The sequence below is a fragment of the Artemia sp. Qi Xiang Cuo genome, chromosome 1 (assembly GCF_049724085.1).
Source record: "Artemia sp. Qi Xiang Cuo chromosome 1, ASM4972408v1, whole genome shotgun sequence".
In the NCBI taxonomy this organism is placed as follows: Eukaryota; Metazoa; Arthropoda; class Branchiopoda; order Anostraca; family Artemiidae; genus Artemia; species Artemia sp. Qi Xiang Cuo.
The window spans coordinates 10,430,849-10,457,462 of record NC_142794.1 but is presented as its reverse complement, the minus strand read 5'-3'; the positions used below and the strand labels follow the sequence as shown (position 1 = coordinate 10,457,462).

Genomic DNA, 26,614 nt, shown 5'->3' with positions numbered 1-26,614 from the left:
GCCAAGGAGGACAGAGGAAAAACTGGTGGAACCTGGCCAAATCAGACCTTGAACCTATCGGGGGATTCAGAAAGTTCGGACACAGATGGTCAACTCCGTGGCTTACTTTTACAGAGCAGCTGGCAGAAGATCGCTCAACATGGTCCAAGAAGGTCTCCAAGATCATCGATGCCGGGCGAGGTGGAAACGCCTGATTCCCGCCACAAGTACAAGTACAAGTAAGTTATCAAACATAAAGACAACAGATACCGATAGATATGAATAAATAAATATTGAAACGAGTAAAAAGGTATTTGAATATTGAAGTCAAACTAACAAAAATTTCTACAAACAGGAGTTTGGCCAATGGAAGAGGAGAAGAGGAAGAGTTCCTTCCTCCTCTTCTAACCTTTAAGTTCTAAAGCCTATTGTGTCATTTGTGATTATTGAAAACCACATACTTTTTGAACAGTATGTTTTAATTTTTAAAAACATCAGCGAGAAATAAAAAATAGATTACTATAATAATCAAGATGACTGGAAAAAAACAGTAATATTAATATTAAGGTTTATAATTTTGACTGTTAGGCGAGGGGGAGGGGGGAAGTAACCAAACCCCTGTTTGTAGTAGTTTTTTTTTTTTAAGTTTGACTTTAATGTTCAATTTAAATTTCATCCGTGTTGAGATTTATTGGTTCATCTGTGCAAGTGTGGTACCATATGTTTGATATGATAATTTATTTTGATTTTTATTCGTGTTGGGTTTCATTTATTCTTTTATATTATTTTCAGGCTCGCAGCTTTAGTTGGTTAATTTTAAACTTTTTATATTTGGTATTAGCATACAAACTGATTCTTTTGATGTATTGTCTTTAAAACTTCCCTTCTTCGTGTTTTAGTTTGCCCGAGACGCTCCATAATTATAGTTCGTTACCATGAACTGTTTTAAAAAAAAAACTTGTTCTACCAATATTATACTTAGTTTAATCTTTCAGATAGCAACTGGGGTGAAATAAAGCTCCCCAAAATGCCCTTGAACGAAAAATTTGAGTTCAGTCTTAAAGATCTGTCATCCGCAACCAAATATGATTTGAGGATGTACTGTGAAACTGGTGGTGGTCGTAGTCAGCCCAGTGAAGTTGTCACTTTTGAAACCTACGGTGAAGCACCAGATGGGTTGCCAACCCGGCCACGAGTCAAGGCCTTAAGCTCAACACAATTGATGCTGTCTTGGGAATCCATACCCAAAACATTGTGGAACAGTGACCGGATTGGCTATAATGTTAACTTGGAGCCACGGGAAAGGTTAGCTGTCGTCACAACTTTTAAGGAACTGATTATTTATAAATATCAGCTTCTAATTTCAATTATTGTTTATTTCTTTACATGTTATTAGGCATAATAATTAAATATGGTACTAAAATATAATAATAAGAATAATAATATTTATTTGATACCCATTTACATCAAAGAGATAAATAGTGGAGTAAAAACTAAGACAAAAAAAATGTAAAGAACAGAAGAAAGAATGCAAAAAAACATAAAAAAAACATCAATAAAACAAATGGATCAAAGTAATGAAGTAATGAAGTGACGGGTGCCAGTACACTGATTCAGTAGCGTATTGTGTAAAATAGTAGGGTTTTAATTATATTTGGTAGACAAAAATCTACTATTTTGAATCCCGATTCCCAAAAGAAAATTAATTCACTAATATCTTACTTATTAAATGTAGGATATATTAAAGGACGTATTGAACAGAATTGGTAGAATAAAGCCTATCGATAGAGGTACGATTGCATTTTTCTCAATTTGCAACAAAATCCATAGTGACCAATCTTTATTGTAACTCTAGCTGTTCGAATAAAGTTAATGTATTTCCCGAATTTCAAACAAGTTGTTTATTTTTTTTTTATTTTTTTTAAGGATTGATTGTTCTTTTAAATGCGCACACAGAAAATAAGGCTATTGATCAATGCAACTTTATTTTGTTTAAGAAATACTATTTTTGGCTATTTTTTAATTCATTATTATTTTCTTATTTATTATATTTTGCTAAATTAGTGTTTTGCTAAGACATGGCTTTGGCAATGGCTATAAATCCCCTCGGTTGACAAATATAAAAATTAAAAACAACCGTAGTGTACACTCTTTGCGACGATCAGAGAAAAAAAGTGGCCTTTTCCCCCAAACACAAAATTCTATGTCTTTTTACACCCTCCCCCATAAAAAGCTGAAAGCGTTTTCGAACTTTAGCTCGAACATTTCGAGCTAAGCTGAAAGCTTAATCGAAAATTTCGAACTTTAGCTCGAGAGACAAAATAGAATATACTTCTTAAACTACGTACAAAATTTGCCATTTCTTAGTGAAAGCTACCGACTGTGTGCAATCTCCACAATAAGATGTACTCGCTTGCTTTTAAGGCTTCAGGATTCACAAATAAGAAAAATATATTGTGTCTTGTGACCATCCAAAAATTTGCTGACTTCAAAAGCACACCAGAGAAATGTTAGCTGTTAAATAGCAACACTCAATTGTCTTCAGTTTATCGATTGGCTAGGTGTTATGGAAACTTGTCAATTATATATTGTACGAATAATATATTTATTAGTTAAGACAGTTAAGACTGTTTAAGAAAAATTTAGGGTGAAAGCTAGCGATGGAGGGGAGGTCGTTGTTGAATAAAAATTGAACCGTTTGTAAAGATTTGTTTACTAATTTTCATCTAGACTTCTTTTTTAACGTCCTTGAATTTCTTAAATTTTGAACAAAGCCTTTTAAAATAAAGAATTGCTTCGCATCTGTTCATAATCAAATTTAAAAAAAAATAAAGGAATTTTATATAATTAGGTGAAATTGAAACGATTTTTTACGGATATTGGCTCGTCTTGTCAAATTAGTTTGTCGTTAGTGCATTGTTACAGAGTATTCAAGTCTTTCAAGTTTAGTTCCTTTTTTTGCAGGGAAATATGGGAAGAAAAAACAGTAAAAAGGAGAAAGTCTTAAGCTTAGTATGATTCAAATTTATAAAAATGATTAAATAAAAGTTCCCCGGGTACTTTCTATTTTCTGCGTAAATCATGTTTTGAAATCCCGATCCGGGGATCGGGATTCAAGTCCTGTGTCACTGGTTATTTGATTTGGAACGGGGGTCAATGGTGTGACCTTGTAAGCTCAGCCAGAGTCGACCCTGCTATAAATGTGCACCTGGAGAAATCTTGTTGGAAAACACGGGAAGCGGCGGATGATTTCCCCCCAACCACACGTTGTACTCCCATCCAAAGACAGAAAATCAGAAGATCGGTACCTGCGCTCAAGGCCGTACCCAGAGAGTGGGGGGGGGGGGGTAGGGGGGTTTGAAAACCCCTCCCGATATGTTTGTCTGGCTCGTAAAAAAGTAAAAAAAATTTATATAAACAAATTTTGTATGCTTTTTTTTTTGTTTTTTTGTGTACCCCCCCCCCCCCCGGAATTTTTTTTTTGAGTAAAACCCCCCTCCGAAAAAAAAATCCTGGGTACGGCCTTGCCTGCACTGCACTACACAGACCATTGGGCAGCATGCAAAAAGTTTTTTGTTTTTGTTTTAATTCGTAAATTGCATCAAATAACCATTTTGAGTGCCGTTAGGTTCGCAAAGGATTGTTTTATCCATGGCATTTGCAATTGTTTCAACATAATTAAAACAACAATTTATGTTGAAACTGCTCTTGTGTAGAAAAAACTGCCGAAATAAAAAAAAAAACTGCCCATATGCTCCCCAGCTGGGAACATTTTTGCCCTGTTGCCCAATGGAAATTTCAATTTTTCAGCTTAATAAATTGTTTGGTAAAGTAGCTAAAATTATTTTTGCTGGTAACAGAATTTCCGTGCCAATAAAATCTTACTCATGTGTTAATATCTACGTGAAAAATTCTTTATAATTAATTTTTCTTTTCAGAAACAGCGACTCCACTGCAATTTCAGTTCCTCCTTCATCCTTCATCTACTTGGAACGACAAATTGTTTTAGAAAATTTAATGCCATTTACAAGATATTCTTTTACCATAGTTGGATTTAATCAATACGGCCTTAGTGGAAAGTCAAATATCGTATCTGCAGAAACTTTTGAAGATGGTAATATCTTCTATTTTTATTGTCACGAGGCTAATTTACAAAAATCAGCTCCGTTTAGTAATAAACAAAACGAGCAGGACAGATAGGATGGAATTATTTGTACTAAGAATTAAATTATAAATCTTACAGCATCCTTCTAAAAATGCTGCCACCCATTTGTTGGCACATAAGATAGCATTACACCAATTTTTGAAAAATTGCATTTTCGGTTAAAGTATCGTGCTTTCGGGGCAATGATGTTAGCAGGGGAGGGGGGGGGGGCTTTTAGTAGGCTACCAAAATTACAAAATTTTCAAGAACACCTTGCAAATTATAATTGAAATTTTAGTTTTTAATGTTAAATGAACAGAAAACTTCAACCATTATGAAGATGTTACTGGTATTCATTAGGACCATACGTTTGTCATACGCGAAAGATACATAGTGCGATGAATAGACGTGGTAAACTCTTTTCAGATTATGCATAATACTAACATTACAGGCGTTTTGTAATCTTAAAAAATTTAAAGGTCTTAAGTTCAAAACCTCAACTAATTATACCCCCAGATACTTAACGGCTTAAGCTCTATGAATTTAAAATGTCCACGATTCAAACGCACTTTATCGTTATCATTATTGTATTTTACCATTATTGTGAATAAGGGCATTATAAGGAAATTACTTTCAGTTTTTAACTTATTTTCAGAAAAATTGTGAGATATGCCCTTTGCTTTTAAGGAAAATGATATGCCTTAGCTATGAAAGTAGCATTGTTGCCATTATTGTTTCATACAATTATTGCAGATTAAAACTCCGTAAAAAAAAATCTTTCTTAGCTTTTAACTCATTTCTGGATTAATTGAGATGTTCCTTTTGATTCACGACAGCGATGTATTCTAATTACAGTTGATGCCAATTACAACTACTGAGGATAAGGACACACTAGAGAAATCTCTTTTACTTTTCAACTCGTGTTCAACAAAATTCAGGGATAAGTCTTTTGGTTTTGAGGATAAGAAAAACTCACGTTTTAATTATGGAACTATTATTGTTGCCCTTATTGCTAATTACCATGATTGTGGGTTAAAACTTTGCAGGGAAATCAGTCTTAACTTTAACCTGTTTTCAGACACATTGTATCGTTAGTCCTTTTGCTTTTAGCACAAGGATATGCCTTAATTATTAACTCTTACGATTGCGAGTATAAAATGTTACCATTAGTTTTGATCAAGATGCGATAGAGAAATTTTTATTAGCTTTTGACTTATTTTAGAAAAAAACTGTTAGATATTTATTTTTATTTTAGGTTCAGCGATACGTTTTATTTATAAAATCTTTGCTCCATTATAAAATATTGCTCCATTGTGGGTTTAACTAGGAAAAAATTAATTTTTTAAGGCTTTGAAGAGGTTGTTTGCTAGCTTTATTTCCTCACTCTAGAGTCAATCTATTTCTCATTATTGACTTAAATCTTGTTTTTGCAAAATATATAATTTGCTGCTGTAAATCATTACCCTTAGGTTGTAGCTAAATCTTCTAGTTTATTATTGGAAAAAAAGAAAAGTTTTCTGCCCTAGGATGGATGATATACTATCTATCAACAAATGAAATGGCATCATATTTATACAATTCTGAAAAAGGTTTATGCCAGCTTTAATCACAGTCCACCAAGTTGATTTTAATTCAAGGTTTTTCCCAAATATATATTGGTGGAAGGTAAAATTGGATATTTGTATCATTATGAAGTGCTATGAGAAAGAAGGTGAGCTCCATTAAAAATTTGCCCACTTTTAAAACCACTCCTATAACTATTCAAAAACCCAAAAATAAGCCTTTGAAGCTTTTGGTTAATTTTAATGGTCCTTTGGTTACCATTGTATAAAATTAACTTCTCAGCCCAGAATCTAAGTCAATTTTCAGCCATACAAGATTAGTATAATTTTTGCCACCTAAGCTAAGTCTATTTATAGAACAAATTTAGTTATATTTTTCGTCATTGTTGTGATCTTGACGGAGAAAATAAGATAACTATTAAGAAAAATAGAAATTACATAAAAGTTTTGCAATAATTTTAATATTCGAATAAGAATCTGTAAAAAAAAAAAAAAAAAAAAAAAAGATTAAAAACACCAAAAATCATGCATCAATTAATAAGGAGGTAAAATCCTGATGCTCTTTCTCAAGACTAACTTTTTTTTTTACAATTTCTGATTCTAATCTCTTCCTTAATTTAGGTTTAAATTGAGTGATCCGTTTCGACGAAATATAAAACGAATCCAACTCGAGCCCCACTTCTCTGGCACCTAGATGATGCTTCCTTTCTTGATCCTCCCCTTACTAAGTCCACAACTGTAATACTAGCAGCAAAGTCTAGCAGAAAAGTCCACATTTTTATCATATCTTTTAATATGGCTTGTTATTCAAATCAGAATAGATTCAAATTTGACAACGCCTGTTTGATAAGTAATAGTTGAAATTCAAAAGCCGGAAGCAAAAAAGAACTTAAAAACACTTTACAAATATTCCTAATATTAACCAATATTAAAACTGTATCTATTAAAAATGAGCAAAAATTAATCTAATAAAAACGTTTTCCAAGAAAGAAGTTTTTGAAACAAAAGTAAAGAGCCGTGTTGAAACATAAGGTAAGCAGAAATAAAGTTTAATAACAATTCAACTTTGAAACGAACTAAAATATCTATTTCTGTTTATTTGAGAAATTAATGTCTTAAAAAGAGACCTCTATTAATCCCCAGCATCCCATCTATTTTATTACTGGGTTTCCACAAGGTCCCAGAATTAGTAAGGTATTACAAAGGTTCCGACTACAGTCTTTGTGTTTCTCTATGTCTCTACATGAGTTGTCTCTACATGTCTTTGTGTTCTGGAATCACAAATCTGCTTACCTGATTTTAGAAAACCAAGTGCACAAAATAGGTACTGAAATACGATTATATAGAAAACCCACTTCCCACAAAAAAATCTAAGCGCGGTAAATCTCTGTTTTTCCTCTTTTGGTGATAATTAACCGCCCGCACATAATTGTTTGTTCCCGGCCTGATTCAAGTATCGACCCTGTATCGATTCCAGTATCGAAAAGTAAATTATTTTTCCATACTTCAGTATCAAAATCTTCGTTGTTTTTTTTAAACTGTTGCTGGCAATATCTCTAGAAAGCTAGTGCTTATTTTGATTTAAATGGGAAGGTAGTATTGTCTAAGAGATTCTTTGAGATACTCCTCTTTGTGATAATTTTTCTAATGAAATTTTCGAAAGAAAGTATGGGGGAGCATTTACAGTCAAATAAAATTATAGATATTGATCTCTATAGCCGGATTCTGCTAGAATTCATGAAAACCAGGCATGGACGTGACAATCACGTAATGTGCCGGCAAGTATCATTTATGGTATGTTTTCTGGAATAGCTCCCTGGTTTGAAAGAATTAAAAAGGAAAAATAATTCAAACTTAATTTTGTATTTATTAACAAAGATTTCCTTTTGTTAAAGTATAATTGAGTGCCTAAATCGTTATTTACAGTTTACTTATTAAATGTCATTATTTTATTTTTAGTTCCTTCCGTGTACCCAAACAACATTCATTGTATCGTGTTATCTTCGTCATCAATTCGAGTTGTTTGGGAAGACGCTTTGATGAGTGGTATAAATGGTAATTTGAGAAATTACCTGATAGTATTCAGACCCATTGCTGACAGGGAGGATGATTCTTTATCGGGTAGTAAAAGTAAGTACTTACATCTGTGTCTCCGTCAATAGAATGACTGTGGTGCAAAATATGTTGCAAATGGTACAACTTACAATCTCAATTTTTAAGCTGAATTTCACATAGTTTGTGCTAAGAATTGATTGCCATATCGTTTAAGTTTGAATTTAATAATTTAAAGTTTATATGTAAGGAGCGAAAGGATCGAGAGGCTGAGTGTCAGCCCCGCACCGAAACTATAGATCAGAGTGGTTTCAGCTGCTCAAGTCAGCCTTTTCAGTCCCGTAGTTATTCTTGTATAAATCAACGTTATAAGGCACAAACACAAGAACATTTTTCTGACGACACCCATACAAATGATCAGTTGCCCAAGAAGCCAGTAATATTTTTCTTTTCACCATAAGCATGTCTTATAAAGATAAAAGAGTTGTTGAATGCCTGTGCGGTCAATTTCAAACAATCCATTGCAAAGATGATATCAGTCAACTCATCGATGGTTCTGCAGAGACATTCTGGCTTCATCTTAAAAGTGGAGCTATCAAGAGAAGGGAACAAATATATCTTTTGGAGAACATAGGTCATCAAAACTTTTGCTGGGCCCTCATATCAATCGAGTTAGATCGCACAGATCAAGTAAGCATCGATTAGTTACCAATTAAGAACGTACTGATTAGATAGCCTCTGACTAAAGAATTTAGTGGCTTGTTACTGCTGCTTTCCACAAATATATCCACCTTTGTTTTCTTGATAATTAATATTGACTAGTACCAATGTCTGCCCAGTTAAAACTTTAAAACATGACATACTTGGACTGTCTAAAAAAAGAGACACCCTATGAGAGTGCTGAATCCGTTGAAACCCTATTTCAGATATGATCTTGGTCTAAGTGGCTTGAATTTAACGGCCTTGGGGTCAGTCTCTGGGGTTGAGAAAATAAGACTTGCTAACGGAATAAAAGGTTAAGTATCATATGGTCCCTATTGTGTTCCGACCATGATAGTGAAATTCAGTCATCTTTCAATTATTTTTCCTTTGAAAAACTTATAAATCTGTCTTTGGAGTGTAGAATTTTTCTTAGTTCACTTAAGGGAGCTCGAGTGATTGCTCTTTATAAGTGGACTTTGCTCGCTGCATTTTTTTGGTGGACTTTGGAGGGATCCTTCTTATTATCGCCCAACATCTTAACTATTTATATCTAACAATTTTTTAAAATGGCTGCGTTTTCTAGTCTACTCTACGTTTCAGAAGCAAAAGATTTTTTTATGATTTCAGTATGTTTTATGAGAAAAGCAATTAACTGAGCTTGCATGCACTACTCAATTGTATTTCCTAAATTCGATTCTTTGACCACCAACTGTTACTCTTTAAATTTTGTATTTACGGTGTGAGAGGGAATCTTAGTGCTTAGTTTGATTCCAATTTGTCTGGAAGGGTTATCAACATGGGGCCTCTTTTTTTGCTCACCAACAAAAATTGAATTTAGAGTCTCGCAAGCCCCAGCTCTCGGACCATTTAGTTTATGTTTATTGTTTATGTCAATGCTCATTACCAGTTTTAATTTTTTATTTTATGTTAATGCTCTTATTGTTATGAATATGAATCAAAAATTGTCGTATATATCATCCCGAATCTTTTCATACACACAAATGTATTTGATCGTCAATAGGTGAGGTTTCCATAGGTGCCATCGCTGACGTCTGTATTATTTGCACTGCTGTCAGAACACACTTACATTTTTGGTCTATCCAACGTCTAGTTACAGTTAGGGCAGCAGTGGTAGACCTCCACAATGGACGATTCTAAGCGAGACACCACAGCTCATTGAGGGAGGTTTGTAAAACTCTTGCCTCACCGTCAAGTTAACAACCAATAATGACTTGTTTTCTATCGGTTAATTGTTAAATGATCGATTAAATGATCGGTTATCAATTAAGTGTTCCCACCATAGCATCTGCGTGATGTCTTACCGAGGTCGTTAATTCTGTCAAATACGATTGGGAAGGTATCCTCTGCTCACACCAGATTCAACAACAATCCATTCTGTCTGTCTGTTTACAGTCTGTACTACACAAAACCTGTCCTTTATATAGGGCTTTAATCATGTTTAGAACTTTCTTAGGGATTCCATAAGACCAAAGAATCTTCCGCATTGATCCACGATGGACTGATTAAAAAGCTTTCAGAAAGTCAATGAAAGCCAAGGTGATATACAACTGCCATTCACTTAAATCATTATCTGAAGGCTGAAGATAAAATTGCAACATGATCAATTTAGTCGGGAAGTATTTTTTTTTGTTATCTCTTAGGCACAAAATCTACTTTCCATTGAATTCAATTTATTATTACTTGACAGAGAACCTTTCTTTCCATAATCTGAATTGATATTCCTCTCCAGTTATTGCAAACTGATTTCTGTCCTTTCTTTATATTTTTACAATAGCTTTTTTTGCAGTCTGATGGAAGAGTGTCAGCAATCCATACCTTTGTAAATAGCTTAGTGGTCTTCCGATGGCTTTTCCGCCGTATTTAAGCAACTCAGACGGGATTTTGTTGTGGTCTTTCCCGTTCTTTAACGCCTTAAGTGCATGGCAACTTCATCATAAGGATTAAAAGATATTCTTAGGGGATGGGTTGGTTGTGAGCACCAGCAAAGCACGACTGGTCAAGAGCTGATCATTCACATCCTTGATAATTAGACAGACGTCTATACGGCTATCTACTATCTTTTTGGTTAGCGTGGACAGAGTTCTACTGTCTTCACGATCAGCAGATTGTTTTGCTTTATCAAGTTTGACTCTGGCTGAGCTTACAGATTCACACCACTGACCCCCGTCCCGAACCAAATAACAGGCTACGCCAGAGCGAACCCCTGCCCCTTGGACAAAGAGTTGTTAATTCTTTATACGTGTTATAAAGAATTATTTAATTAATAGGATGTTGCTTAAATTTGAACTTTTTTTTTATGCAAGTCTTTTTTTTTCTTCATTTGTATTGATGTTCCTCCGATTTTTGGAACTAGTCCATCTCTTGTCTCTGATCATTCTACTCTTTACTATTCAAGCACCTTTCACTCCAACACTCGGATCCCCTGACTGCTTCTCATGCTTCCTGGAATACTTTGTCTGAATCGGATAAAAACTGTTACTCATTTGTAAGTGCAAAATTATTTTTAGTAACTCGATAATTTAATTTTAATTATTTTCCGCACATTTTTTTTGTGCGAATACCTTTTAATGAACAGCTTAAGAATCAATATATTGTTCATATTTAGAATCGGCATGTTCAATAGATTTATTGCTGCATAAGGGAAAAAAACGGATGAAGATCCTCCCATATGAAAAATGTGCTTCAATCTCGCTTTCTAGGGCTATAGTGAGATAAAAGGTTGAGATGGCTTGGGCACCTTCTGTGGATGAAAGATAACAGATTGCCGAAGATTGTCCTTTCGGCCAACCGTCTAGGGTTAAGCGGAAAGCAGGTCATCCGCGGCTGGAGTGGGAGGGTGTAAAGATGGAAAATTTGAATCGATTGGGTTGGAGTAGGAACGTGCGTAGCTAGTTTGGCCTTGGGCGGCTTGGTGCTGCGGTGAGTTATTAGTTGTAGTAGTAGTAGAGTCATTGCTGTCACTAGGGCATCGAATTAACGTTTCAGTTGCTGAGTCTTTTTTACAGGGACAAATAGCAAGCTGGTCGCCCGACCTTGCTGCGGCGGGGATCGAACCCCGGGCCCGGTATTGCAAAGTAGACTATCAATCCAGTGTGCTAAAAATTGTTGCATAAGGGTATATTTTAGTTAGGATACTGTTTTTCTTAAGGTTTGGCTACTGTTGACAGTTGCTGCTATTTAATTACATTTTGTTACTGCGAGATCTTAGATCTAATTGTATGTTAAATATGAAAGAAGGCTACTAATTCCTCCGTCAAGTCTTTTTTCTACATTCAAGTTTAATGTTTGCTAAATAATGCTTCGAGTGACATTCCTTCTTGAAGATTAAATAAAAAAAACAAGTTTTTTAAACTGAAAGTAAGGAGCGACATTAAAACTTAAAACGAACAGAAATTATTCTGTATATGAAAGAGACTGTCCCCTTCTCAACGCCTCGCTCTTTACGCTAAATTTTTTTATTGTTTTAAAAAATAAAGTTGTGAGACAGAGTCAAACTTTAGCGTAAAGCGCGAGACGTTGCGGAGGGGACAGTCTCTTTCATATACAGAATAATTTCTGTTCGTTTTAAGTTTTAATGTCGCTCCTTACTTTCAGTTTAAAAAACTTGTTTTTTTATTTAATTTTTGAACGTTTTTGAATAAATGCAGGTTTTGATCTTGGCTCACCGTACATGAATAATTAAAACAAAATTTTCATATTAACTTACTTTTATTTAGTTAAATGGCTTTCTCGAAACTTGTTTAATTTTATTTATGAACGTTTTTATTAGTAATAAATATACGAAACTTACGAATTAACTTACGTAACGAACTTCTATATTCATATATTTTTAATACATTTATTAGGGGGTTCGCCCACTAGTCAATACCTTGCTCTTTAAGCGAAAATTCAAATTTTGTTCCAATTCTTTATAAATGACCGGTTAATCACACAGGCCGTTAATTAGAATAAATAGCTCTTATGAAAGTACTAAAAAATCTTTGGCTTAAAGAGCGAGGCATTGACTACGGGGTGAACCCAATTATATATGTAATATTTTCTGTTCGTTTAAAGTTTCGATGTTTCTGCTGTTGTAGTTGAAATACTTTTTTTTGTATATTAAATTTATGATCTTTTTTTAAATAATGCTGGGAAGTCCGGCGTCCCCTTCATAGCAATGTCCCTTCCCCCATGAAAACTTCCTTCGTGGAAAGATCCTCCCACATAACCCCCGACCCACCCCCCCCCACTACCAGGAAAAATCTCCTCTGAAAACGTATGTATACTTCCAAATAACCAATACTATATGTTAACATTGGGTAAAGTTCATAACTTTCAGCCCTCCACCCGGGAACTTCGGGGGATTAAGTCATCCTAAAAGAAATACTTATAATATTTTCGAACATGCTGAACAAAATGGCTATCTCAAAATTTTGATCAGGTGACTTTGGGAAAAAAATGAGCGTGGGAGGGGGCCTAGTTGCCCTCCATTTTTTTTTGTCACTTAAAAAGAGCACTAGAACTTTCAATTTCCATTCCAATGAGCCCTTCCACGATATTCTAGGAAAACTGGTTCGATACGATCACCCCTGGAAAAAAAAAACAACAAAAAAAAAAAAACAAACAAACAAACAAATAAACACGCACCCGTGATCTTTCTTCTGGCAAAAAATGCAAAATTCCACATTTTTGTAGATAGGAGCTTGAAACCTCTACAGTAGGGTTCTCTGATACGCGGAATATGATGGTGTGATTTTCATTAAGGTTCTATAACTTTTAGGGGGTCTTTCCCCCCTTTTTCGAAAATCAGCCAAATTTTCTCAGGCGCCTAACTTTTGATGGGTAAGCACTAAACTTGATGAAATTTATATATTTGAAATCAGCATTAAAATTTGATTCTTTTGATGTATCTATTGGTATCAAAATCCCGTTTTTTAGAGTTTCGGTTACCATTGAGCCGGGTCGCTCCTTACTAACAGTTCGTTACCACGAACTGTTTGAAAATCACAAAGGCCGTTTAATTAGAATAAAAAGCTCTTTTGAAAGTACCAAGAAAAACTTTAGCGTAAAGAGCGAGGTATTGACGATAGGGTGAACCCCCTAATATATGTAATAATTTCTGTTAGTATAAGTTTTTCATTTTATTCCTTAATTTCTGTTGCAGAAATGTTTTTTTTTTTTTTTTAATTTAATTTCTGATCGTTTTTTAAATAATTCTGGGAAATCCGGTACCCCCTTCATGAAAAATTCCCATCCCCATGCAAAATTCCTCTATGGAAAGATCCTCCCATGTAAACCCCTCCCCCAGCCCCCCCTACCAGAAAAAATCCACCCGGAAAATGTCTGTATCCTTCGCAATAACCTATACTATATGTAAACAATAGGCCCTGCCCCTCCCCCAGCCGATCCCGTTTTATAGAGTTTCGGTTATGAAGGAGGCTGTCCCCTCCTCAACGCTTTGCTCTTTACGCTAAAGTTTTTTTATTGTTTAAAAAAATAGAGTTGTGAGAAAGTCAAACTTTAGCGTAAAGAGCGAGGCGTTGAGGAGGGGACAACCCCTTCATATACGGAATAATTTCTGTTCGTTTTAAGTTTTAACGTCGTTCCTTACATTCAGTTAAAAAAACTTGTTTTTTTTATTTAATTTTTGAACGTTTTCGAATTAATGCAGGTTTTGATTTTGGCTCACCGTACATGAATAATTAAAACAAAATTTGCATATTATATTTGGTTAAATGGCTTTCTCGAAACTTGTTTAATTTTATTTACGAACGTTTTTATTAGTAATAAATATACGTAACTTAGAATTAACTTACGTAACGAACTTCTATATTCATAAATTTTTAACACGTATATTAGGGGGTTCGCCCCCTAGTCAATACCCTGCTCTTTAAACTATAGTTCGAATTTTTTTTCCAGTTCTTTAAAAATGACCTCTTAATCACAATCAGTTGATCAGTTGAAAAACTTGTTTTTTTTTATTTAATTCCTGATCTTTCTCTTTAATAATGCTGGGAAATCCGGCGCCCCCGTCCTAGCAATGTCCCTTCCCCCATGAAAACGTCCTTCAGGGAAAGATCCTTCCATATAGCCCCCCACCCTCACCTTCCACCCCCGCCCCCAAAAAAACAACACACAAAAAGACAGTAAACTAACCAAAAAACAAAAAAATAAGTTAAAATTTATTAAATTTAATAACTTTCAGCCCTCCACCTGGGGACTTTGGGGGATCAAATCATCCTAAAAGACATTTTTATCATATTTTCGACCATGCTGAACAAAATGGCTATCTCAAAATTTTGATCGGGTGACTTTGGGAAAAAAATGAGCGTGGGAGGGGGCCTAGTTGCCCTCCATTTTTTTTGGTCACTTAAAAAGGGCACTAGAACTTTTAATTTCCGTTCCAATGAGCCCTCCCACGATATTCTAGGACCACTGGGTCGATACGATCACCCCTGGGTAAAAAAAAAAAAAACAAACAAACAAACAAATAAACAAATAACAACGCAACCGTGATCTTTCTTCTGGCAAAAAATGGAAAATTCCACATTTTTGTAGATAGGAGCTTGAAACCTCTACAGTAGGGTTCTCTGATACGCTGAATATGATGGTGTGATTTTCATTAAGGTTCTATAACTGTTAGGGGGTCTTTCCCCCTTTTTTCGAAAATCAGCCAAATTTTCTCAGGCACGTAACTTTTGATGGGTAAGATTAAACTTAATGAAACTTATATATTTGAAATCAGAATTAAAATCTGATTCTTTTGATGTATCTATTGGTATCAAAATCCCGTTTTTTAGAGTGTCGGTTACCATTGAGCCGGGTCGCTCCTTACTTACAGTTCGTTACCACGAACTGTTTGATTAATATAAAAAATTTTCTTCACAAACTAAGTTTTTCAAATAAAAGTAAAGAACTCCATTAAACAAAAATGAGCAAAAATAAAATCAAATAATCTACCAAGCGTGAAACTACCACAAATCAGCATCGATAAATAAATGAAACCCAAAACGAACTTACAATAAATTACAATAATAAATATTATTGTAATAGAAATTACAATAAATAACCGACTCAAACTCAAAACGAGCAGAAATTAACATAAGTTGGGCTCAAAACCCCTATGCCTTCCCAAGGCCAGAACATAATTTGCACTTTACTGAAAAAAATATAAATGTTTTTACTCTTATTACTTTAATAAATCAAATAATATTAACATTTTGATTACTAAATATCAGTAGGCTATATGTATATTAAACTGACAATGCACATTCATTTGTATTTTTTTCAGTAAAGTGCAAATTATGTTCTGGCCTTGGGAAGGCATAGGGGTTTTGAGCCCAACTTGTGTTAATTTCTGCTCGTTTTGGGTTTTATTTATTTATCGATGCTTATTTGTGGTAGTTGGAGAAAAAGTTGGTGGATGCTGGAGAAAAATTTTCAGCAATTATTAACAACATACACCTTAAAAATCTGGACACAAATAGTAGTGTTTAATTTAGTTTCATACCTCGTCTAGTTGACCTGAAATGGAAAACTTGATACCATTCGCAAAATAAATCTGTTTACTTTCTTTGATAGCTTGGATACACTTACGCTATTTTGATTTGGTTATATCTTAAGAGCAGAAGCAGCCCCAAAAGTTTTAATATTATGGCAATGTTTAGCTTTTAAACATAAATTCAAATGGGAGGGTGGACGTGGGAGGGGGATTAGTTTCCCTCCAATAATTTTTGACTATTAAAAAGGGCATCATCCCTTTCCATTTTCAATTTAATGAGACGTTTTCGAAGACCCTACGATAACTCCTTCGATATAAAGTGCCCCGGTCTAAACAACAACAACAACGACAAAAATAATACAGTATACCCACATTAATCTTTACTATAAAAATGTCAAGCCTTCCAATCACTTTCGACTATTAAAAAGGGCACTAAGCCTTTCGATTTCCAATCGAATGAGCCCTTTTTGAGTTTCTACGACAAAACTTCCTAAAAACACCTTATATGCCCCCGGGGCATAAATTACAACTCCTACCCTACGGGCTGTGAGGGTGGTTGTCATCCTCTAAGACCTAATTTTCAGAACTTTCAACTACGTTAAATAAAATGGCTATCTCAAAATTTTGATTGGATGTGTCTGGGAAAATTGTCGGCGTGAGAGGGACGTTAGTGTTTCTCCAATCACTTTCAACTATTAAAAAAGGCACTAGCAATCAAATGTGCCCTTTTGATTTTTCTATTTAATTAGTTTAAATAAAAACCTTAAATATACCTAAAGGATAACTTACAACCCTCACCCTGAGGGCTGGGGGGGGGGGGGTTGTCATCCACAATAACATAATTTACGGAATTTTATAAATCCTTGAACTATAAAACTATCTGAAAATTTTTATTGGAAGGGTTTGGGGGAATGGTGGGCATGACAGGGGCGCTATTTACCGTCCAATCACTTTCAACTATTAAAAAGGGCACTAGCCCTCTCAGTTTCCGATTGAATGAGCCCCTTTTGAAGTTTTTACGACAACTCTATCATCAAAAACCTTATATTCCCCCAGGACATAAATTAAAACCTTCGCCCTGGGGACATTGGGGCTTTGTCATCCTTAAATACATAATTTCCAGAACTTTGAACTGAACAAAATGTCTGTCTCTAAACTTTGATTGAATGTTTTTGGGGAAATGGAGGGCGTAAGAGGGGGGGGGGGATATTTACTCTCCACTCACTTTCGAATATTAAACAAGCCAACCTTAATTTCCAATCAAATGAGCCCGTTTTGAAATTTCTACAGTAATTTTCTATAGAAACCTTATATGCACTCAAGGAATTGCCTACAACCTTTGCACTGAAAGCTCTGATGGGGTTATTGTCCTAAAAGACCTAATTTCCAGAACTTTCGAATACGTTGAACAGAATGGATATATAAAAATTTTGATTGGATGTGTTTGGGGAAATGGTGGGTGTTTACCTTACATGCGCCCAGGGCATAACTTAAAACTTTTGCCCTGAGGGTTGTGGGGGGGGGGGATGGATCGTCATCCTTAAAGACCTAATTTCGTGGAATAAAATGGCTATCTAAAAATTTTGATTGGATGTGTTTGGGGAAAAGGTGGGCGTGAGAGGGGGGTTAGTTGCCCTCAAATCACTTTCGACTATTAAAAATGGTACTAGCCCTTTAAATTTCCAATCGAATGAGTCCTTTTTCAAGTTTCTACGACAAACATTTCAATAAAAACCTTATTTGCCCCTAGGGTATAACTTATAACCCTTGCCGTGAAGACTGGGGGGAGTGTCCAGCTCAAAGGTATAATTTCCTGAACTTTAAACTGCGTGGAAAAAATGGCTATCTAAAAATTTTGATTGGATATGTTTGGGGAAATGGTGGGCGAAGAAAGGGTGTTAGTTGCCTTCGAATCACTTTCGACTATAAAAAAAGGCACTAGCCATTTCAGTTTCCAATCGAATGAGCCCGTTTTAAAGTTTCTGCGACGACGCGTTCAGTAAAAACCTTAGATGCCCCCAGGGCCTAACTTACAACCCTTGCCCTGAGGGCTGTGGGGGAGTGTCCTCCTCAAAAACATAATTTCTATCTGAAAATTACACTGAACAAAATGGCTATCTAAGAATTTTGATTGGATGTGTTTGAGGAAAAGGTGGGCGAGAGAGGGGGCTAGTTGCCCACAAATAACTTTCGACTTAAAACGGGCACTAGACCTTTGAATTTCCAATCGAATGAGCCCTTTTTCAAGATTCTACGATAAAGATTTCAAAAAAAACTTATATGCCCCCAGGGCATAACTTATAACCCTTGCTCTGAAGACTGTGAGGGGAGTGTCCTGCTCAAAAGTATAATTTCCTGAACTTTAACTGCGTGGAACAAAATAGCTATTTCAAAATTTTGATTGGATGTGTTTGGGGAAATGGTGGGTGTGGAAGGGGTGTTGGTTGCCTTACAATTACTTTCGACTATTAAAAAGGGCACAAGTCATTTCAATTTCTAACCAAATGAGCCCTTTTTGAAGTTTCTACGACAACGCTTTCTGTAAAAACTTTATATGCAACCAGTGCATAACTTATAACCCTTGTCCTGAGGGCTGTGAGGGGGTTGTCATCCTCAAAGACCTAGTTTCCAGAACTTAAAACTACGTTGAACAAAATGGCTATCTCAAAATTTTGATTGCATGTGTTTGGGGAAAAGGTGGGTGTGAGAGGGGGGCTAGTTACCGTCCAATCCCTTTTCAACTACTAAAACGGGCACTGGTCTTTTGATTATAGAACCAAACGAACCTTTGTTGAAGTGTTCACTAAAACACCATTTATAAAAATCTCAGGAGCACCCAGAAAATAGTTCAAACCTCTGGCCGCAAGGGTTTGGGGGGTGTGACCCCATCAAAAATATATTTTCTTCCTGGAAAAATCATACGATATAACCAATTGCAAATCTCAAAATTTTTATGGGTTATGTTTGAGTGAATGATGGGCGTGGGGGGGGGGGCTAGTTGCCCTCCAATCACTTTCGACTGTTGAAAAGAGCACTAGCCTTTCTAATTTCCATTTGAATGAGCTTTTATTTAAGTTTCTACGACAACGCCTTCTGTAAAAACCTTACATGCCCCCAGGGCATAACTTAAGACCCTTGCCCCGAGGGTTGTGGGGGAGTGTCCTCCTCAAAAATATATTTTCTATTTGGAAATCAACTACTCTGAACAAAATGGCTATATCAAAGTTTTGAGTGGATGTATTGGGGGGAATTATGGGCATGGGGGGGGGCTAGCTGCCCTTCATTCATTTTCGACTATTAAAAATGACACTATCCCTTTGAATTTCCATTTGAATGAGCCTTTTTTGAAGTTTCTACGACAACTCCTTCTATAAAAACCTTATGTGCCCCCAGGGCATAACTTAAAACCCTTGCCCCGAGGGTTGTGGGGGATTGTCCTCCTCAAAAAGATATTTTCTATCTGAAAATCAACTACGCTGAACAAAATGGCTATCTCAAAATTTTGATTGGATGTATTTGGGGGAATGATGGGCGTGGGGGGGGGCTAGTTGCCCTCCAATCACTTTCGACTATTAAAAAGGGCACTAGCCACTCCAATTTCCAATCGAATGAGCCCTGTTCGAACTTTCTACGTAAACCCTTTCGATACGAAGTACGCGGGTATGGAGAAAAACCAAAAAAAAACACATTGTGCCCACATCGTTCTTTACTAAGGCAGCGCTAGAGCGCTGCCTATGAAACGCACCCCTCCAAACATTTATAATGTTGGGGGTCTGAAATATTAAAGACTAATTACGGGGACGTTATTTTCGCGGTTTTCAATGTGAATTCTTCGAATAAATCTTTTTATAGGAGCATTTTCCATGGACGCCAGTAGAGAGTAATGCCCATTTCTGGTATAAATGGAGACATTAAGCAATGCATATAAAATACAAAATGAGAAATACTTTCATCTAAATATCAAGGAAAACAAATTTTGCTTGAATATTCTTCTTCACTCGGAGAAATTCGTGAGTTTCTCCTTACTTAAAAATAAAAGAAGTTTGCATAAAAACCCATTAATTCCATTTAAATGTGAATAAAGACTTGTTTTCTGGTAATCCTTGCCTCCTCCTTCTTGGGAAATTCCCTGACGGCGCGAATGGTGCCAAACCTTCCTTGTTTGAATTTTAGAGGATAATATCCAGGAAGTTGAGATTAAAGGTAGTGCGAGATTAATGCATTAATATAGGGTTGAGTTACATGCGAGATGAGCTAAATGAGTGCTGAGTCAAATAAAGGTTTAGGTGAATAGAGTTAATTCCGGAGGTCTGAATTAAATAGGGATGATTTGCATGGGGTTGAGTTGAACAGGGTTGACTTGCATAGTTTTCATTTGAATTAGCTTTGAGTGAAAATGAGACCCATAGAAAGTGCCAAAATTCAAGGTTTATATTTCATGACTTTAGTGCTAAGTTTAATATCTTATAAAGTCACGGAATACAGCCTCGAAGTAACAAAGCTTAAACCTTCAAGCTAGGCAATGTATGTGACCTTTATTCATTGTACTTAAGAACAAACGTGATTTGAGGTCAATGCTTATCCACCATGCACATTCCCCTTATTGATTGACCTGTAAAACTGCAGTTTTCAAAATATTGTTTTCTGATATGTTGTAATTGATGGTACAATTTTTGTTAAATTCGTCACTCTCTTATAAAGTATTTTCCCCCTTTTCAAAACTGAGCAAATTTTCTCTGGCTTTAAAATTTTTGTGGATGGCTTCTAACTTAATGAATTTTATTAATTTGGATCACCATAGAAATTCAACACATTAAATTTCAGAGAATATTGTTTATCAATACTCTTTTTTACAAGTTTTTTTTTTGCTATTAGCACAAGTTTCTCCTTACTTAAAAATATAAGAAATTCACATAAGAACCCATTGCTTCCATTTGAACGTCAATAAAGACTAGTTTTCTTGTAACGATTGCCTCCTTCTTTATGGGAAATTCCCTGACGGCACTCATGGCGCCAAACTTTCATTGTTTGAATTTTAGAGGATAATTTCCATTAGGCAGGTGAGTTGGTTGAGTATATATGGTTGAGTTTATGCAAAATGAGTTAAATGGGTGCTGAGTTAAATGAATGTTCGGGTTAATAGAGTTGATTCCACAGGTCCGAGTTAAATAGGGATGATTTGCATGGGTTGAGTTGAACAGGGTTGACTTGCATAAATCTGGGTAAAAATAAAATCCATAGAAAGTGTCAAAATTCAAGGCTTATATTTCATAAATTTAGTGTTAAGTTGAATTTCTTAAATTAGTGCCTAAGAAAACAAACTCGCGGAATATAGCTTCGAAGTAACAAAGCACAATCCTTCAAACTACGTGACCTTTGTTTTCTACCTCATAATTTCGTTTTCTTCGTTCTTCAAGCTATCTTAGTTTTCTATTTCACATATTTTTCAAAAATATCGACGAATTTTTTTTGAAATTTGGCCTTCAATTGAATTGCTAGGTCCACTGAAACAAATTGAAGTGAGTACATATGTGGCCTACAAATTGCAAATCTGTCCATAAAATTGTCCACATTTAAATTAGGTTACTGGCCGTACTACGAGTTTTCACTTAGCTTCTTTTAATAGCTTTTGTTTTGTATAAAACTCCGTAATTTTTTTTTACTTCTTTATGTAGTTTCTATTTAGATTGGTTATATTTGGACTTGAATTTGGGCTACGAAACATTAATCTTGTTATAAAAAAAAAAAAAACATAATCTGAAATCCTTCGTATCCAGAAATATATTCCCTTCCGATTTTTTTTCTTCCGTACTTACTCTGAGCACAAAATTGCGTAACATTGCAATCAAGTTCAGAACCAGTGTAAACCAAGGTAACTGCTTGAGTGTCTAGTGTTTTCCACTTATTTTATGACCTGAATAAAAACAGTTTCTTTAAGGATTAATTATAAACACTCATATTCTAAGCAATCATTATCGCAATCAGGAAGTATTTTTGTCCAGAAGTCATAAAATATAATTCTATTGTAGGCTACTGTAATTCTTCTTAGAAAGGTGCTCATTTTCCTAAGAAACCCGTGATTCAATCCTATTGCACTGTAATTCTACTTAGTAAGATGCTCGTTTCCCTAAGAAACTCGTGATTCAATTTTGATTGGTTTTTCTTTCTGAAATTTGAATAAACTATCAGTTTCCAATTAAATTATCATTACCATGACGGCAAAAAAACCTTGACATAATATATGCAATGTTACGAAAAAAAAGCACTTTAGATGTTATGTAATTCATGAGTGTCCTATTCATGAGTGCTTCTTTGAAGAAGAAAAAAAACTATGAGTTTCTTATTAAAAATAATTCAATATAAAATAATTCATATTAAACAATTCATGAGTTTCCTATTCATGAGTGCTTCTTTGAAGAAGAAAAAAAACTATGAGTTTCTTATTAAAAATAATTCAATATAAAATAATTCATATTAAACAATTCATGAGTTTCCTATTCATGAGTGCTTCTTTGAAGAAGAAAAAAAACTATGAGTTTCTTATTAAAAATAATTCAATATAAAATAATTCATATTAAACAATTCATGAGTGTCCTATTCATGAGTGCTTCTTTGAAGAAGAAAAAAAACTAATGGAAAGGAGCACCTAATTTAATTTAATTTAATTTAAGAAACGTGATACTGCACCATTAATTTTAGGGCTAATTTTTCATTTCAACGGATTAAAAAAAATAGTTGAGCACTTGTACGTAGAGGGGGGGGCATTGGGAATATCCCCATGGTTCCAAGGACCCTTGCCCCCTGGAAAAATGAGAAGTTTTACTTGAAAGCACACTCTTCTTGACCTTCTTGTACTCTGACCTTCTTTTCTACCTGTTTAAGATATGTCTATATAAGACCAGGGAAAGGACCCTAATAATTATCCAAATGAATTATTTGGGACTCTTTAATTTAATCTTTTAATTTAATTCATATTCTATTCTCTGCTGTTAATTCACCATGTCTACGATACGAATATAAGACGCAGTTTATCCGTCAATCCTATTGAATTATTAAGGGGGGCGTTCATTTGCGCGTAAAATCAACGCTTCAAATGCTAGAACGTCAAAAAGGACCAGAGTTAAAAAATGAAGTGGGACAAGAATTTTCGAATAATTTGACCGGTTCAAAAATTCAAACAGAAAATCCAAGCTCTACCGAAATCCAGTCTTTGATACCCAAGTTGTTGCTATTTGAGATCTAAAATTGGGCAGTAGTTTGTTAACCTCAGCCCAAAAACATCTAAGGCGGGGATAGCTGGCGTATAAGGAAATCCAGAGAATAGATTTTAATAATGAAATTCTTTTTTATAGGCACCAATAAACAAAAATACGGTCGGAGCATGGATTTATTTCTTAAAAAAGAAAGAGACACAAAACGATATTTCACAAAACCTAGGTTGGGGGGGGGGGCTTTTTTTTCTATCCGATCCTCGTAAAATGGAGATACGACAAAGTATTTTACAATATAAAGGTAGGCATGACTCCAAGCTGTAATCCCCCTCTCAGTTAATGTGGCTATTTCCTGGGGTGGCGCCTCTGGAAAAGTTATCCTCGCAATTTATCTTTGTCAGAGAAACAACATATATTTTGTATCAGACAAAAATGTGTTTTATTTTTACGACTTTACATTTTGATCTTAGGGATGAGGAGTAAATCAACGATATTTGTTTCTTCCTTCTCTTTTTTCTTCCATCTATATCACTGACTAATGTTTTTCTAATAAAAGTATTTTGAAATATCTTATCGGTTATACAATTGATTTCCCTGAGCACCGACATTAACAACCAGCATCACTACTTTAAAATAGCTTCAAATTGCTTGAGTGTTGAAATTAGCAGGCAACTGTCCCGACTTCAGAGCCGAAGAGCCCGACCCGGATACCAAAGCACCCACCGACTTTAGTTTCCCGGACAATTGAATAATTTTCTTGAGACGGGGCTATTTAAATTCCTTGAGTGTTGAAATTAGCAGGAAACTGTCCCGACTTCAGAGCCGAAGTGCCCGACCTGGATACCGAAGCACCCACTCACTTTATTTTCCCGGACAATCGAATAATTTTCTTGAGACGGGGCTATCTAAATTCCTTGAGTGCTGAGATTTGCAGGCAACTGTCCCGACTTTAAAGCCGAATACCGAAGCACACATCGACTTTAAATTACCGGAAAATCCAATAATTTTCTTGAGACGGGGCTATTTGAATAAATATATTCTAATTTTGAAGTGGGCTGGTTGAACTTCCTTTTCTGGAGTATATTTACAATTAAAATGATTAGCTTACAAGCATAAGCCACAAAATTAGAACCATTAACATTAAGGCATATTATTGCTACGATATTGTAAGTAACTTTTCTTTCTCTGTTCCCATGGTAAAGAGTTCACATTAATGTTAAATACTTAAACACAAATGAGATAAGTTCCATAGAATATAATAAAAAAAACTTAAATTGAATCTTAGACCTACCTGGAAAATCCTACGAAATAAAAATTTTCAGCTGGACTTTTTTGGGCTTGAACAATAAATTACCTCAGTATATTAGCTCTGATCTTCTTTCAGAATCAGAGGATCTGAGAACTTCTCTGTAGTAACAATGATAGCCTGCTTTACAGATTTCATAATAATGCAAAAGCAAAGGTAATGCTTTCAAGCCAAGCAATTGTTTTACGGGCTGGGAGATTTTTTTTTTTCAGTGCATCTGAACAAGAGACCTTAAGTTGAGTACTCACTAAAAAAAGACTACATAAAGTGATTCTGATGTGTCTTTTGGGGGATGAATACACCTTAGATAGGTTTTATTGAAAACAGATGTGTCTCCTTATGATTGAAGGGTCGTATACCCTACTGCTCCCTAAAATCCCTATGACCAAGATATTGTTTGAATCCAGTAGATAATTGGCGTAGAAGTTACTATCTAAAAGAGATTGAAGTATACCAGGATCCCTGCTTTTCTTTTAGACGAAATGCAAATATTGTCAAACATAGTGTGTGGTTGAAATTCAAAGTGTGTAAATTAAAAAAACATTGTTTTCTGTAGCCGACAGCAGTCAAGTATTCCGATCAAAAGGTATAGAAAAAGAACAGAAATTATATCAAACAAACTCGTTTTTAAGTGAAAGTAAGAAAACGATATGAAAACTGAAATTAGATAGGGATTACGCGTTGTGTGAGGGGAATTATTTTCCTCTCCGGGGAATTATTCCCAGCTCTTGGTGCTAAAGCTTGAATGAAGACCTCACTTATTTAGTGATCTACCTGAGGTCAAATTCAAAACTGGAGTCCTCACACGGAATAAAAAGACATTATAAAAAAGTGTTTTTAAGATATGATACTTTCGTGAGAGGAAGTAAAGGGTGAAGCTTGGAAATTTTAGGTGGATGAGGAGCGTGCAAAAGGCAATTAAGTGCTGTGTTAAGCTGTCAGAAGCTGCATTAGTATGATTAACCTTGGAAGAAATAGGACTAGAGGACTATGACAAAATTTCAGCATAGACAATGTTGCCCATTCTGCCCACAGGATCCACTTTTGAAGTGTACTAATATGTGGTTTTTGTTATTAATCTAATATTAACGATTTTCTCCTAAAAAGAGCATTGGTTTGTTAAAGAAGATTAGAAATTGATGAGAGTAAAATTTCCATTAATTAAGGTAGAAATTTTCTTTAAAACTTTGGACGCTCAGGAACAATCCAATGATAGGGAAAGGGTGATTTCCTCTATCCTCTCCAAAATAACTGCTTCTGAAATTTTAACGGCATCCACTAGCAGTAAGACAAAACAGGGTAGACTCATCAAAACCACAGCTTTGAACACATTAAGTCATGAAGAGAAAAGCCTCTCCCCTTGGGTCAGATTGCTATTTGCTTTTCAATGAAAACAACTTTTATTTTGAATGTTTACTTTCTAATTTTAATAAATTGAAAAACAAAATCTCTCTGAAATTCCTAGGGAGCAATATTATTTTATATTAAATAGTCTATTGCGTTCATTAGTTCTTCTTGGTACTCATGATTATTATGGGAGTTTTCTATTTTATCGCTGATTGGCGAATGTAAACCGGGCTGCGAAAAATACGCGTCATTTTCGATAAAAGCCAATGAAACCCAAGCTTTTTAAAGAGTTTGAGGCTGGTAGGGGGAGGCACTGGTAGAATCACTTTTTTAGTATAGCTTTATTGGGCTTGTGATATTATTTTCCTTCCGATGTTGTTTATGTTATGACATGCATAAACGCACTCCTCGAATTACAAATTGTTTTCAATAATGCGCAAATGACACTGTGGCATTTAAAAAGTTTATGGGGTAGTAGCCCGACTCCTGTTTGTGGTAACGTAAATTATTTTAATATGTTTTTACGCGCCACAGGCTTTAATTTACTTCTTTACTTTTCTTAAAAGAGCAATACTTTTTGAATACATTTTTTAAAGTTAATGTTTGAAAGAAACTGCTTCGTCTTGCTTCATTCCTTTCCTTTTTTGTTCATTTTCTTACTTATTTCGTCAAAATAGCTTCTTTGGTACTTCATTGTTGATTAGTTTAGACAAAGATAGGAAAATTTGATTGGAACTATGAAAAATTATCTAAACGTTTTAGACATTCAGAAGTGAAAGTGAAATTAAGTTTATATGAAACAACATTACG

At 35.0% G+C, this 26,614-nt stretch overlaps 1 protein-coding gene across 3 annotated transcripts in view; it reads left to right on the top strand.

The window, feature by feature from the left end:
- Window positions 1-26,614, top strand: part of LOC148956001 (cell adhesion molecule Dscam2-like) — a 240,243-nt gene that overhangs the window by 152,641 nt on the left and 60,988 nt on the right. For all 3 annotated transcript variants that reach the window (XM_089093545.1, XM_089093538.1, XM_089093530.1), the window contains exons 14-16: window positions 975-1,284; window positions 3,918-4,093; window positions 7,645-7,815. In XM_089093545.1, the coding sequence (XP_088949671.1) occupies window positions 975-1,284; window positions 3,918-4,093; window positions 7,645-7,815 (657 nt within the window). The remainder of the gene's footprint in view (window positions 1-974; window positions 1,285-3,917; window positions 4,094-7,644; window positions 7,816-26,614) is intronic.